At 54.5% G+C, this 14,637-nt stretch overlaps 1 protein-coding gene and 1 long non-coding RNA gene across 5 annotated transcripts in view; one reads left to right on the forward strand and one right to left on the reverse strand.

Moving 5' to 3' along the window:
* The window catches only part of ZIC4 (Zic family member 4), a 20,416-nt gene continuing 5,779 nt past the window's right edge, over positions 1–14,637 (reverse strand). For all 4 annotated transcript variants that reach the window (XM_001492211.7, XM_070239122.1, XM_023621071.2 and 1 more), the window contains exons 3-5: positions 9,706–10,323; positions 4,902–5,220; positions 1–2,800 (exon numbers count right to left, since the gene is read on the reverse strand). In XM_001492211.7, the coding sequence (XP_001492261.3) occupies position 2,800; positions 4,902–5,220; positions 9,706–10,323 (938 nt within the window). In that variant the 3' untranslated portion in view covers positions 1–2,799. The remainder of the gene's footprint in view (positions 2,801–4,901; positions 5,221–9,705; positions 10,324–14,637) is intronic.
* Positions 5,691–8,357, forward strand: LOC138918273 (uncharacterized). The gene is made up of 2 exons (XR_011427394.1): positions 5,691–7,255; positions 8,128–8,357. It is a non-coding gene; the product is annotated as an uncharacterized lncRNA (long non-coding RNA).

The following is a 14,637-nucleotide window of genomic DNA, read 5'->3' on the forward strand; positions in this document are numbered from 1 at the left end:
GAAGGGAAACATCACACCATTTATTTCCAAAGAAAATAGCAAAATGGAGCTCCATGTACACAAAGGTCTTCGGAGGGGAAAAGAATCACAGATTTTATTCATTTTTACATATTTACAGCAAGATTAAACCACGGCTTTCAACTATGTTTTCATTCAACGATCACTTTCAGTCAAATATGTAACAACTTTTTCTTTCTTTCAAGTTAGTTCATAATTTAAGGATGCTAAGGGGACAGATAATAAATCACAAACAGTATGGGTAAAGAGGGTACCAAATAGTCTAAGGTTTCAGTCAGGCTTTTGTGTGTGTGTGTGTGAATTATGATTACAAAACACTTGCCTGTCTGTATAATTCACATTCATTGCAATCATTACATTTTCCCATAAATTAGCAATATAAACAAACATATGGGGACCTCTAGTAAACAAATAAAAATCAATATAAGAGACAACATTTTGTAGCAACTATAATAACAGCATGGGTTACAGCTTGGGGAAACTTCTTTACAAATCATTTAGTCAGCACACACGGGGTGGGGAGGCCAGAACATCCTTGTTTATTTAAACCACCTTTAAAACCACATCAAGAGATTTGGGGAAACCTGGCTAGGGTGGAAGTTTCTTTCCTGGGCACAATATAAAATGAAGAACTGCACATGGGGCTAGGAGGGGGGTGTTTGCATGCACTTTGGGGTCACTGTCTTGTAAACTGAACCTTCTGAACTTCAATTGCCAAGATTCTGAAGAAAACAGGAAATTATAAAAATGTCTCTCTCCCTGAAGCCACTCTCCTTTCTATTAATGGCAGAAAAGGCTTGCTGATTACTGCTAGTGGGAAGAAACACACAATGGGTCTATTTATAGCAGAGATTGTCTTTGAAGGCGCAGGAAATATTAACCATCGCTTGGCTGCATCCTGAGGTTCCAAGGATCCCAGGCAAGAATATTAGGAGTTTGAGAGGTCCCCAAAGGAGGCTCATCCAGGTGACCTGACTTGGACTGATTGAGTGCAGGCCAGTACAGAGAGAAACAGACACACAGTGTGGGCTTGGGGTATGTACCCTGTGCCTGCACCATTTCTGCATTCTTTCCGCCATGTCCCAGAGCCTGTGCAAAGGGCCCCTCCACTTCTGCACACCTCCACAGGCCCTGGACCTGATGTCTCTGCCTTGCTCTTGCTTTTTCCCTTAGCAGGACTTAACCGTAAAGTTATCAGCTAGTGTAGAGTGCATGTATTTTTTTTTCTTAAAGAAGTTTGATTTTATCTCTTTAGAAACGGTTTGAAACTACCGGGGAAGAGGGAGTTTGACAGAGAGGAGAACAAATCGCTGACAAAGAACCTTTTACGTTTCATCAGCGTTGTTAGGACGACAAACAGGAATGTCTCAGATAATAACTCCCACTTCAAAGATTTCTCAGCTCAATGGAAAGCGGACCATCCTTTTTATTCAACCACAAGGACTGGCACTAAAGAAGACTCCACTGTTTGATTTTTTTTTCCACCGTGTTTATTTTTCCCCTATTCACTGGGGTACTTGGATAAAATAAACAACAAGACAATTAAGGGAACATGGACTTCTAACTTTCCTGCCATCTTCCCTATCCCCCTGGCCTTGGGCTCTTGAGTTCATGCCCAGGGCCAGCCCAGGCCTGAAGGGTACCATACACCCCACCCTGGAGAGAAACAACTTTGGGGGGCTGCAAGAGACTTCTGGGAGAGAGGGGTAGAATGAGCTGCGCTGGGGGCCAGAGTGGAAATGTCCCAGAGGCACAGTCTGAACTCCCTAAACTCTTCCCGGGTGGCTCCCTTCCCCCCACCCCAAGCCTCCGCCCAGCTCGAGATGCAGAGAGGCACTTTGCACAATGCAGAGCTGGGGATGCTCATTTGTTAAGCTTCTGAGATTGCCCTAAAGTTATTTACTCCTGACCCTGGAGCCTTTTTGGGGCGCAGTCAAGATGCACGGAGTCCGGCTCCTCCCTTTCCTGACGGCGTCCCCGGCGCCAAAGCGCCCCCGCTCCATCCGAGTGCGGGGAGAACCCCTAAACGCGGGCAAGGCGGGTCTTACGGAGAAGAGTATACTGGAGCGCAGTGACAGTATTACAGGGCGTGAAAGCAAAGGTCAGCGCAAATGTATCTTAATAGAGTGTCTGCAGTGAAGTGTGCCGCCTTTGAAGCGGCCGCTCCCCGCGCGCATTTCCATGGCGAGCCTAACGCGGCATGCTGATGCACCGTCAAACTCACACTTTCAACCCCAAAACCCGACTCTTTGAACAACCCGAGCTTGATTAGACCTTTCTCCTTTTCTTTCCCCTCTTACAAACCATTTCCTCGCCTTTAGAAACTCGCCATCAAACCCAAATGCGCCCTCTGATCACCGCAGAAAGCAGAAACAAAGGGGGCTGAGCGGCGATTCAAGCGGCCCTTTTCTTCCCTCACATTATTATCCATTTTTATTATGATCGGGAACAAGTGCCCATTCGCGTGGGTTTTGTTTACCGGAAATTAAATGAAAATGATTTAGTCCGCGTCAAACAAAAATATATACTTGTATACACAAGAAAAAAGGCCTGTTAGACGTAAATATTATGTCCTTAATGAAAAGCCTGGACGGGCTCCAGGCTCGGCCTTTCAGGATTTCAGTGCGACTTGCCCATTGCCATAGAAATCCTAACTTACCATGAAGATGCACCGTGGCGAAGAAACATTGCTTTGTGCGCGGGCCCTTTGATGTCGCAGGCGCGAGATGCGGGCGCTCAGCTGCGCCGGCCGAGATTACCTTGCGAGCAACGCGGTGGACATCTGTAACAAGCAAATGAAAAATTAAAGGCGATTAGGGGCCGACCAAGCATTTTTATTTCATTTCATTTCATTATTTTGGATGGGGGTGGAAGGCAAAACGGGGCCTAGAAATAGAAGAGAAAGAAAGAAATGAACCCTATTGAGGGAGGAGGGAATTTTTAAACATCGTCAGAGGAAGCAAGTTCCCCAGTTGCCCTCTGCACCTTGGCCATGGGGCGGGTGCTTCCCGATGGGAACGAGTTGTTAGCTGCCGGCCGCCGGCCCTTGGCCAGGCGGCCTCTGGGCCCTATTGTAGTGGCGGCTGGGGAGGGGGGAGCTTGCAGTTCCCCTTTCACAAGGATGGATTCACTAAAGATGTATTTGGAAGATTCTGGGTTTTATTAGGGGTGTTGAAAACAGTCCTACACCAGTTAGGACATTATTTGTCTGGTGGAAGTGTGGGGCTGTGGGGCAGAAATGAGAACAACTCCCTAATGGTGTCTGAAGAAGAGAGAGCAGAAGAAAAGCCAGCGGAGTAGCAGGGCCAGGACTGGTTTGCTGGGCTCAGCTTTTAAAATGAAGTTCTTCAGGGGGGTCTCCTTAGGTGGGAACACCACATCCCTACTTATCTCCAAATTCTTGGAGGACTGATATGGGTCTGCCAAGGCTCTTTTTCCCCTTCTTCTCTCTATTTTTTCCTTTCCCCCCCCTTCAAATCTTAGCAAGGATTGGGGCGGCCCCATCCTCCTTGCAGAGGGTGGCAGACTGGGAAACAGGCCCTGATTTTGTTTTGCTCCCTTGGCAACAATTGCAAAGACTTTCCTCTCCCCTGCCCCCAGGGTCTGGTTCTTTTTCTGGGGACTTAGGACCCAGCATATCAAATACATATTCAATCTAGACCCATTGGGTGTTTGCCTTTAAAACATTTATTACTGCATTTCATCTCTCTTGTTACCCCCCCTTTGCAAAAAAATAAGAACAATATTGTGCGACTTTTGACAAACACCATCGCAGAATTGAGGCGATTCATCCAGACACTGTCGCCTAGGCCGGCGCCCTTCCAGCCCTGTGGAGGCCTCGATTCAGTGACGTCGTTGGCCCATTCTACACCCCCAGCGCCAAGCACCCACAAGACTCCACAGGCAGCGCCTCCACAAGGGTAGGGGGTGGGGAGAGGGTGACTGGTCCGGGGAGGTGTCAGAGCGTCGAATTCTAAAGCCCCTCCAGCGCTCTTTTGTCTGTATTTCCTGTTGTTTGACCTCATCCCCTACCCCCAGTAAATGGTGTGTACGGAGCAGACAGAGTGGCAGACAGACGTCTCTGTGGGCTTGGGCCAGTCGCTGGGGGACCGGCATGTGGTCCCCAGGGAAAGGTGGTGAAATCCCGCTCCCTCTTAGCTGCCTTACAAAAGCAGTTGGAAAATTTGGGATCTGGGACTTGAGTATTTTTGTTTCAAAGGATAGCTGGGGAAGGGGGAAGTGTAAGGAGGAAAGGAGGAAGGAAATAGGAGGCATGATACCAGCTCAGGAATTCCCCCTGCCACTTTCGGCGATCGGAACTTCCGAGGATGCTCCGACTGGGAGCTGGGGAGAGAGCGGGGGTGGCAATCGGAGAGGCCATTTCCCTTCCTGTGAACCCCGAGAGCACGTCGTCTCACTTTTGCTGCCTGCATTTGCCAGGATTGCACAGAAACTCTCCTAATGTGTTTTTTTTTTTTCCTCGTGCCTGTTTCTCTACTTTCTTTGCCCCAACACTGGTTTCACGCTGCCGGTCTTGGCGTCTGTGTGTGCGTCGGGTGGGGGGAGTGCTAGGTGTGACTGTAGAATAAATATGGGTACCATATTTATATTTTAAAATAATGGACACTATCTCAGCATATTCAATGAGCTCTAACAACTATTAGTGGGGACCTTCCTCCCTCCCTTCTTCCCTCTTTCCCTTCCTTCTTCCTCACCCTCACTTCTAGCCTCAATAACCCGGCACAGACTAGCAGTCTGTGTCCGCGGAATTAGCCACCACGGCAGCAGCCCTAATACCGGAGGCGGCGGTGGCGGCGACAGGGCCAAACGGTGGCGCCGGGCTCCGGGGCGCAGCGGGGGCTGCCGCGCCCTGACACACGTACCATTCGCTCAGGTCTGCGCCACGCGCCGCCACCGCCGCCGAGGAGGCCACCGGGGGCTCGCGGCCGAAGTCCGACGAGGGCGACACGAGGGCAGACGGCGTGGCCGAGTCGTAACCAGAGCTAGGCGGCGGCGGCGAGCGCCCGTGCACCTTCATGTGCTTACGCAGCGAGCTGGGGTGCGTGTAGCACTTGTCGCAGCCGCGCACTTTGCACGTGTATGGCTTGTCGCTCGTGTGCACGTGCGAGTGCTTCTTGCGGTCGCTGCTGTTGGCGAAGCGCCGCTCGCAGCCCTCGAACTCGCACCTGAAGGGCTTCTCCCCTGGCGGAGGCAAGGTAGAGACGTTAGTGCGCGGGGACCGCCCTCGCCCAAGCTCTCTTCCCATTTTTTGGAAAAGAACCACGAAAAGTTTTCAGAAACCTCTTTTGCTCGGCGCCTGAGGCCGGGCACCCTCTTCCCCAGCTCAGAGCGTGCCCCGTGAGCAACTCCTGCCCGCCTCCACCCCTCCCCCTCTCCCGTCTGAGCCTAGGGGGAGGGTCCGGAGGAGGAGCGACAAAGACTCCATCTTAGTCGAATTTCCATCCTAGAAAATCCTGATCCACTCAGGTTGTTTTCCTCCAAATTCTCTCCCCTCGGAGCCAGAAGCACCTCTGCCCGGAGAATAAAATTGACTGAGGAGCTCGCATCTGCTCAATTTAAAGTTGTTCCAGCAAAACGTCTCTGCCCACTTCCGCCCAGCGGTCCATCCCGCAATACGCCCCATCCCGGCCCAAATTGTTCCTAAAGTAGGTTTTGTGCAAACGCCAAGACGATGGAACAATTTCAGGTTGCGCAGCCGATGCACTCGGCATGTGCATAATGTGGATTCGTGCTGCAGAGAAAGGTATTCTGAGCAAGGATTCTCTTCAGAGGCGATTTTTTACGGGAAATGGAGCCCCCTCCCCCTTCCCTTCTACCCCCTGAGGGCAAACATTTAGCAGCATTCTTCGAATCTTGCCTAAACCGTGCGAAATCCCTCCAGATACGCGCGCCGGCAATAATATTTTATTACGCTGCTCCAGCGGCCTCCCGGAGACGCTGCCGCGGGCAGCAGGCTCTCCCAGTCCCACCTGACTGTGAGAGGTCGACGGGGCCTCCCAGACCACCCACGCCCAGCGGCCGGGCTCGCAGGCCTGAGCTTGCAACCGGCGCAGCAAGGGTCCGCCCCGGCCGAGCCGAATCCAAGGCCTCTGCGGCAGTCGCACCCTTGAGCGCAGCGGCTTCGGGATGAGCGCAGCTGCTGCGGTCAGGCCAGGCCCAGCTCCTCGGTCCGGAGGGCAAGCGGGCAAGCTGGCAAGCGGGCAAGCGGGGTACATCTGCGAGGGGCTCGGATCCGTGGTGCCATGCCGGATAGAGCCGCAGGAAGGCGCGAGCGCGCGTTAGGATGGAAATATCGGCCGAGGACCGAGCCCCAAGCAGGGAGCTCACCGCCGGCTGGATTCGCTGGAGTGTAGGGGAGGAAAGGATCCCAAGAACCCAGAAGCCCAGATTCCTGCTGGAGCTGCAGATGCTGAGGGAAGGAGGGGAGGAAGTGCTTTAGCGCTTTAAACAAGTGGATGATGCCGGGCGTCCTGGGTTGAGAGAACGGCTACCAGGCGTCTGGCTAAAGAGGCAGAGAGCACGGCTGGAGGATTGTTGCCTTTGTGCTCGCTTCTCCCGTCGCATCCAGGAAAGATGGGTGCTTTGGGGGCAGGTTTGAACGAACAAAGCCCCTGTTCCCGAGCCCTGCCGAGGCTGAGGCTGAGCCAGAGGTTTGCGCGCAACCCTCGCCTCCGCGCGGCAGCGGGTGGTAAGCCCAGGGCTCCAGCAGCCCGGCCGCTGCGTCCTCTCCCTGCAGGAATATGGCTAGTACAGTGGAACGCTGGACGGGCCTGGCATTTGCCATTTCCAGGACACTTGTACCATTTTATTTAAAAAAAAAAATAGGAGAAAGATGCAGAATAAATCAGTGTTCCTTATTTGCCCCTCGTCTTCTCGCCTCTGATCCCCGTTAGCATCTGCAAAACTAAAACTTCTCTTCCTCCCTTCCTTCCTTCATTTCTTTCTAAAATCGCTTACAAGAACCAAGCAATTCAAGGCCTGCAAAAGAAAAGATTTGCTGAGAAGACAGAGAAAGAATGAAATTTGAGGTTGATCGCCCCTCCCAGATAATCCCCCGCCACACACACACACTTATCCCATCTTGTGAGCACCTCGTTGGACATTCACGTAAAACAGAAACAAAGATTTCGTCCCAGGCGAGAAGCAGAGGCGAAAACTGCAGGGCACTGAAGGTGACACCGGCAGCCAGGAAGTTCCGAGGCCGCCGGGAGGCCGGGTGAGGCCGCGCCCCCGCGCCCTGCCGGCCTCTCCCCAGTGAGGAGGCGCCCCGGGCTCCCCGCCCGGCCGTCACCCCCCCCCCCAGCTCTCTCCCTCCCACCAGGTCTGGGCGCGACGCCCTGGGTGGGGGGGTGGATCCAGGGCCCTGCAGCCCTCGCTTTGTGGCCTGGGCTGGGACTGGGTCGCGAAGGGCCCAGAGTGTCCTCTCAGGGGCTCCGCCGCCAGCAGAGGCCTACTGCCCGGTCCCGCGCCGCCCCCGCCGGACGAAGTTCGCCCGCGCAGGCAGTCCGGCGAGCGCCATTTTCTCGCACTTGTGGCTGGCCCGGGTCGTCCAAGCATCTCGGCCCCGGCGCGGTCTCTCCACCTCTGCTTCCATCCCCAGCCCTGCCTCTCTACCGACTGCCCGGGAAGGCGTGCGAGCCCCTAGCCGGGGGGGGCCCGGGGAGGGCGCGGGGCGGCGGGGTCGGGCCGGAGCGCGGCTCTCGCGCACGCACCATTGTTCGGGCTGGCTGCAACCGCTCCAGGGCGAGCCCTTCGGCGGGGCTCGGGGTTCGGGGCTCGGGGCGGCTGCCTCCGGAGCCAGGCCCCGAATTCAGATCCGGGAGAATCTCAACTCCTGAGAAATCAGCTCCTCTTCGCCTCTTCTGCGACTCGAGGAAATGAAACGCCATTAATATTTGAAAAGGCAATTATTTTCCTGTTGAATCGAGAACTGTCTTCATGAATAATTTGTAGTGAGGTCTATTGCCATTTGAGAAACATTTTGTTGGTGTTTTTTCCCCTCTTTTCATTACTTAGGAGGGGGACTTGGAGGGAAACGCAGGAGCAGGCGAGGCTCTGTAGATTTTTTTTTTTTTTTTTGAACTACAGCGATCACGAATCGGGCCTACCAGCAGAAAGGACGCGCTGCGAATTCTGTCCTGAATAGACGCAAACCTGAGCCAGGCCGGCGCGCTGAACTTGCTTCTCTGCTGTAGGTCGATTGCACTAAGAATTTAACCATTTTCTGCTTCACGGACTTCAAACAGTAGGCCGGCAAAGAGCAGTAAAAGTTTGTTTGTTTAAAACTCCCCTGTCATTAAAAATGAGTTCCTTCTCTGGCTCAGCACTGCGCGTCTACCTTCCGGGTGCGGGCCGCCAGCTCCCGGAGCAGCGGGCCCGCGGGCGGCGGTCAGGGTCTCCCTTACCGCCCCCGCCCCGGGGAAAACTCACAGGGCGGGAGGGGCCTCTGGAAAGGGTGGAGGGATCCTGGAAATAGCTCCGGAAAACTGTTCATTTCCAGACGTGCTCTGGAAATAAAGTAAGAGATTAAAAGTGGGCTTTGGTCTGGCCTCCGCGTGTGCCAGAGTCCTGGACCGGGACCTTCCCCAAGACTGCAGGGTTTGGGGGAGAAGATGGGAGTTGGGAGGTTTCCCGGGCAATTCCAGCCTGGGGGTGTTCTTTGACTCTAATAATTGCTGATGTTTCCGCCAAGAATAGACGTAAGGCAGAGCGCCAGGGAGTAGCAGTGATGTACCAAGCTGGAACTTGTTTTATACTGTCCTCTCCGCACCGGTCTCCTTCTCCCACCCCCAAAATGGAGGAGCGGAGATGGTGACTTCTTAAACTTGGAGGGAGTGGGGGTGAAAAAACCCTAGGTCAGGAGAGTGCAAACATCGGCTGCTAAACTAATTAATGTAACTTCACAGGCTGTTCTGGGAAGTGTGAAAACTTTCCCCGTGCAATTGCATTAATTAGAGATGCTTCTGGCCAGAGGAGTTCAACTTTGCAGGCTCTTGTGTGGGCTCCTTTTCTTTCTGTTAACTAGAACTAACAGATGTGGTTGACACATGTCCCCATTTCACTTAACAGCTCGGTAAATGACATTTAAGGCGGATGAGTCTCCTTGGGTCTCTGCTAAAGCAAAAGGGAGGGTTTGTCAAATGTCCCAAGTGTGAGGTCACCAAGGATCCAAAACAGGGCCAAAGTTAGCCCATGAGACCCTAAATGCTGAAGAAGGCGCCAAGGGCCTGATGACCCCTCCGTTCAGCTTGCAGTCGGGTTGTCAGGTTGACCTGCGGAAGAGTACTTGCCGCACGATTCCAAAGGGACCAGGAAAAATTAAATTGTTCCTATGTCTTTACGACTTTGGGGAACAGTGCCGTTTTAAATACCTTAAAATCAAACTCAGTGAGCAAGGAGAACATATTTGCACACACAGACCCAAACATGTTCATTCGCCCCCCACCAGAGCAGAAATCTTGCACTATCCTCCCCACACACAGCCTCCAGAAACTTCTCTGATTCTAATAGAAGGACATAATTAATATTTTATGGACTTTGCTCGTGGAAACGCAAAATATCCCCTCTCCCCCCGATGGAACTTGAGGAAATCTAGCCCCGAGGGCCCGGAACAGGCCGCCTGCTTCCCCAGAGGGTTCGCACAGACAGACAGTGCCGAATACTGACCTGTGTGAGTTCTTTTGTGTATTTTGAGATTTTCTGATCTAGCAAAGACCTTCCCACACCCCGGGAAAGGACAGGGGAAGGGCTTCTCGCCCGTGTGCACGCGGATGTGATTTACAAGTTTGTATTTGGCTTTAAAGGGCTTGCCCTGGCGCGGACACTCCTCCCAGAAGCAGATGTGGTTGGCCTGCTCCGGGCCGCCGACGTGCTCCACGGTGACGTGCGTGACCAGCTCGTGCATCGTGCTGAAAGTTTTGGAGCAGAGGCGCGGGGGTGCGGGGCCGTCGGCTGCCAGCCACTTGCAGATGAGCTCTTGCTTGATGGGCTGGCGCATGTAGCGGAAGAAGGCGCCGGGACCGTGGGGCGCGGCGAGGCTCACGGTCAGGTTCATGCCCCCATAGCTGTGCAGGGCCGCGGCAGCTGCCAGGGCGTCGCTGCGGGCCACGGGTCCCGGAGCGAAGGGTTCAGGCCTAGCGTACATGTCTCCGGGGAGCCCCAGACGCAGGAGTCCGTTCAAAGTGCCGCTGGGGGAGGCCTGGGGAGGCTGCTCGTGAAGGCCCGGGAACACCGAGGGGCTGGAGGCGGCAGCGAGCTGGGGGCCATGGTGTCCGGAGCTGCTACCTGTTGTCGAGACAAATAGCGCACGTGAGAACGGGTGACCTGGGCTGAGCGTTCCACCGGGCCCCGGGGGGCAAGCCCAGCCCAGCCACACCACGGCCTCTGCCGTCAGCGCGGGGACTTGGAGCTGGCCAGCGGCGGCTGCGAACCGGGCGGACAGCGCGAGGCCAAGCGCCTCCACCGCGGTCGGCCTGGACAGCTGTTTGGTAGAGCCCCCTGACGCCCCATGAGCGGCAGAGGGACGGTGACAGCGGGGCAGGTGGAAGGGACAGTGGCGTGCGCAGTGCTGAGTCTGTGGGTTGCTGGGGGCCCCCGGGTTCTGCTTCCGTGGGGTCCGACCTGCGCCCCGAGCGCACTTCGGGGGCCCACTCCCCGGGGCTCTACGGGACGCAGCGCCCTGCGTGGGAGCGGAGGAGAGGGAAGTGGTGATGTTGAAGGTGGTGGTGGGACTGAGGTGCCCCGGCCATCTATGTGAATTTCAGCGCCCAGCTCCACTGGGAGAGGGCGGCCTTCTGCATCCCGGCCGGGGCTCCCTAGGTCGGGCCGCTCACGCCACCGTCACCTGACAGCAGGAAGGGGATAGAACAACCACAAAAAAAACCTCTGCAAAGTTGGGGGGTTTTCCCCCTCAAATTTTGGGTTGTGACTTTTTTTTCCTCCCTCTTTCTCGGTCTTTAATGACGACTTGAAATCCCTTACACTACAGAGGCAGCAGCGGGGCGCGTAAGGAAGTGAATAGAGATTCGGGGCCGTGGCCCGGGCCCGCCGAGAGGGACAATCGCCTAGGTCGCCCATTGGCCCGCGGCCAGGCCCGACGTCAGCGATGACAGGTCCCGCTGCACGCGGATACACACACACACACATACACACACACACACTCACAACTGCTCCCGCTCCCTCCCTGCCCCCCCCGCCCCCCCTCCCCCCGCATCTCACGCTTCTACTGCTCATGCGCTCTGACCCGGGCACAGATTCTTTTCTCTCCTCTGGAGCCCCCTCCCCCTCCTCTCCCGAAAGCTGGGAAGCACTGCTCTGCCTCGCTACTCCTGGAAGGGAGCCGGCCTGGGGTTTGCCTCCATTCACCCCGACTTTTGGGGAGGGGGCGTTGCGCTGCACGTGATGTCCTCCGGGCAGCCCTACTGGGACTGACGGAGCACCCGGCTCGCGGGGCCGGCGGCCTGCTTCGGCAGTCTGTCCCGGGAGCCAGGAGGCGGTGAGGACCGGGATCCAGGGAGGAAAGGCGGCTGCAGACTAGGCGGCCGGGAGCGGGCGAACTCCTATGCTCCTAGGCTGGCGGCTCTTGAGCCTGATTTTTTTCTCGCTTTCTCCGAAATTTCTCGCGTCCCTCATCTCTCTCTCTCTCTCTCTCTCCCAGTTCCCCAAACCCCTGACCACACTTCGCCTTCCTGCTTGGAGTCTTTCTTCTCCCCTCCCCCTCTCCCTTCTCCCGACTCCGTTCTTCCCACTCAGCCTTGCCGGCCCCTCCTCCCGGGTGACTGGCGCTCTCAGAGACGCGCGAACCCGGAATCCGGCCCTGCCCGGAGCCTGGAGTGAGCCGGCGGCGGTGATGACCGGGGAGAGGCTGGCCTCGAACCCACAGCGCTCTCCTGAAAGGGGCTAGGAATCCTCCCCGCCGCCGATCACACAGACCCGCCGGCCGGCTGGCCAAAGAAACAAAGGCGAGGGGCGCGCAGCTCGGAGGAGAGGTCCTCGCCCCCGGCTCTCCCTCTGTCAATCTGCGGTCTGGGGCTCTGGACCATGCCGCCAGAGCCTCTGGGAAAGGGGACCCGGGGATCTCTTCCACGTTCAGCTCCGAGCCACTTGTTGCCCGCGGCCCGAGGCTCTGCCTCCTCGCTTGCCTTCAGGGCTTTGAGAAGAGTGGACGCGGCGTCTCCCGCCCAGGCAGAGAGAGGGACTGCGGGCCCATGGCCTCCTCTCTCGGGACGCCCTCCTGGACTGAGGGTTCCACCGTCTTGAGGCAGGGGTCGGCCGGTGCAAAAACCCTTCAGTTCTGGCCCAGCTGAGTGTGGCATAAACGGGGGAGTGTCCTTTGTTTGCGCGGACCGGCCAGGGCCAGCTGCACCGCCTGGCGATTTAAAGGACCGCTCGCCCTGACGCCTGCCTTGCTGTCTCTAGCCGAAAATGCCAACCTAAGTGCTTGGGCCTCCCTGGCGGCCATAGAAAGCGTCCCCAAGGCAGAGAAAGGCTTGGCTTTTTGACAGAAGTTTTAAGGATTGAGTAAAAGACCCCGTACCCATAGCAGAGGTGAGAAGTTTGAACAGATTACGAGATCTCTGACTCGGAACTGACTGAGTTGCCCCACCCACCCTCAGCACCAAGGACTGTTATTGCACATTTCTCTGTGGGTAAATAAGGGTTTCTTTGAAATTTTAAAAAATAATTAGTGGTTGGCAGATTTTTTGAGAGTTTTTTCATTTAATGCATTGTTCCCCTCTCGGGGCGCATCTTATCCTGGGATTAACTTCCACAACAATATCCCTCAGCTTTGACAAGTCCGGGTCTTTCTGCTTCTCCCGCAGAAGAGCTTAAGCAATGCTACCAATAGATGCTACCTTAGCATTAAAAGAAAAAAAAGTTGAAGGAGAGCATTTGACCCCCGAACCCCTTCTGCTCTGGGAACCAAGGGCTTGCACACCACAGTGCTGAGACTAGATGTTGAGGCTTGGTCTCCTTTCCTTGCTTTTACTCTCTCTCACCCTCACTTTCTGGGATCTGTCCACAGGCACCTCCTCCCTGGTCTCTGGCCCTGTCTTCCTTCCGGGAAGCAAGGCCAGCCCCGGTCTCTAGCAGTGTGTTCCCACATCTCAGTGAGTGGTTTCAAGGCTCCCCACTGTGCAGGTGTCTGTTGAATGATACAGTTGTCTAGGCAAGTCTGGGTTGAACCCATGAAGGGCTCTGTAACAAAAACTAAAAGCAAAACCCAAAATGAGTGTGTTCATCCCTGGGACCCTTTGCCCAGCTGTTTCTCCTCAACAACCCTTAACAGAGAGCTCAGTCAGCTCCTCCTGGAGTGCCTAAGTGCAGGGGCACTTCTGCAGTTGTACAGCAATTAAAACATTTTCTTTCCCACCTGAACCTAGGTGATCTACAACCTACTGTTCAGGATATTTGTCAAACTCACCATACACTTTGGCTTCCATTAGAAGTCTGATTTGTACAAAAATGGAACCCTTAATATACATACATACTGTGACTCCACCTGCATCGAAATCTTTGAATGACAGTATGGAATAAAGGTATTTAAGTTGTTTCGGGTTGTGGGCCCTTTTGGAAGCCTGGTGAAGCCTGTAAACTCTAATAGTCCTGTGTTTGTTGCCCGTACTTATAATAGAAGAAAAGTATAATTTTCGACTAGAAGGTGCTGAAAAATAAAGATGCAATTTTCTTCCCATCCTAGTTTGTGAACCCCCTAAATTCTAAGCACTGACTCCGTGGACTCCAGGGATATGAAGCAGAGCTTTTGTACACAGAGACTGTTTGTACACTACACACTCTCTCTTACTAACTTTACCCTTGAAAAGCTTTGAACATGTGCATGGCTTTTTGTGCCAACAGCAAAAGGGCAGCTACATCTGATTCAGCCAAATTCGCGGACAGTAACCTGGCCCCGTGGAGCTCCTTCCCAGATGCAGCCTTCTCTTGAAGCACTGAAAACATCTGGACCCATCATGGGTAGATGCTTCTTGAGTAGCCAGGGGTCACTCAACCTGTAGGTCACTAGGGTTGCCTGATGCTCACAAGTTCCTTGGAGCCACATGGTTCACACTCGGGTTGTCTAAACACAGCAATGGGACCAGGCATGCTCCCAGAGGGCCATTTCCCGAGGGACAGAAATAGGAAAAAAAAAAAATCCCTTTCACCCACAAATTTTTATAGACAGGGAACTTGGGGCAATTACACAAGAGTTTTCAAGGCATTCTCTGAAATAAGCCCCAAAGCAGTATCCAGCTAACCACACATGTCAGGGAGGCATACTTTAGTCTTCAGAGCCACCCCTTTGAGTCTCTCAGTGCCCAGGTAGCAAGGTCACTGACTATTGGTTGGGCAGGCTGAGGAGCGGTATTCCTCAGTGGTGCTCAGAACTTTTCTTTCAGAAAGTTATCCAACCACACTTATCCCCAGTATCAAATGCTTGGCTGGAGCACTCTATTCCTGACCTTGTTAGGGGTTATAGCATTGTTGAGTCTACTTTCCTGCTTGAATTGCAGAAAGAAGACACATTCTGCAGCCCAGAGATCTTCAGCAGAGGTCAAAGAAGCAGTGGGGGCTTTCCTGGGGGCCTCTGTGGAGCAGTTC

This window comes from Equus caballus, chromosome 16 (genome assembly GCF_041296265.1).
Source record: "Equus caballus isolate H_3958 breed thoroughbred chromosome 16, TB-T2T, whole genome shotgun sequence".
In the NCBI taxonomy this organism is placed as follows: domain Eukaryota; kingdom Metazoa; phylum Chordata; class Mammalia; order Perissodactyla; family Equidae; genus Equus; species Equus caballus.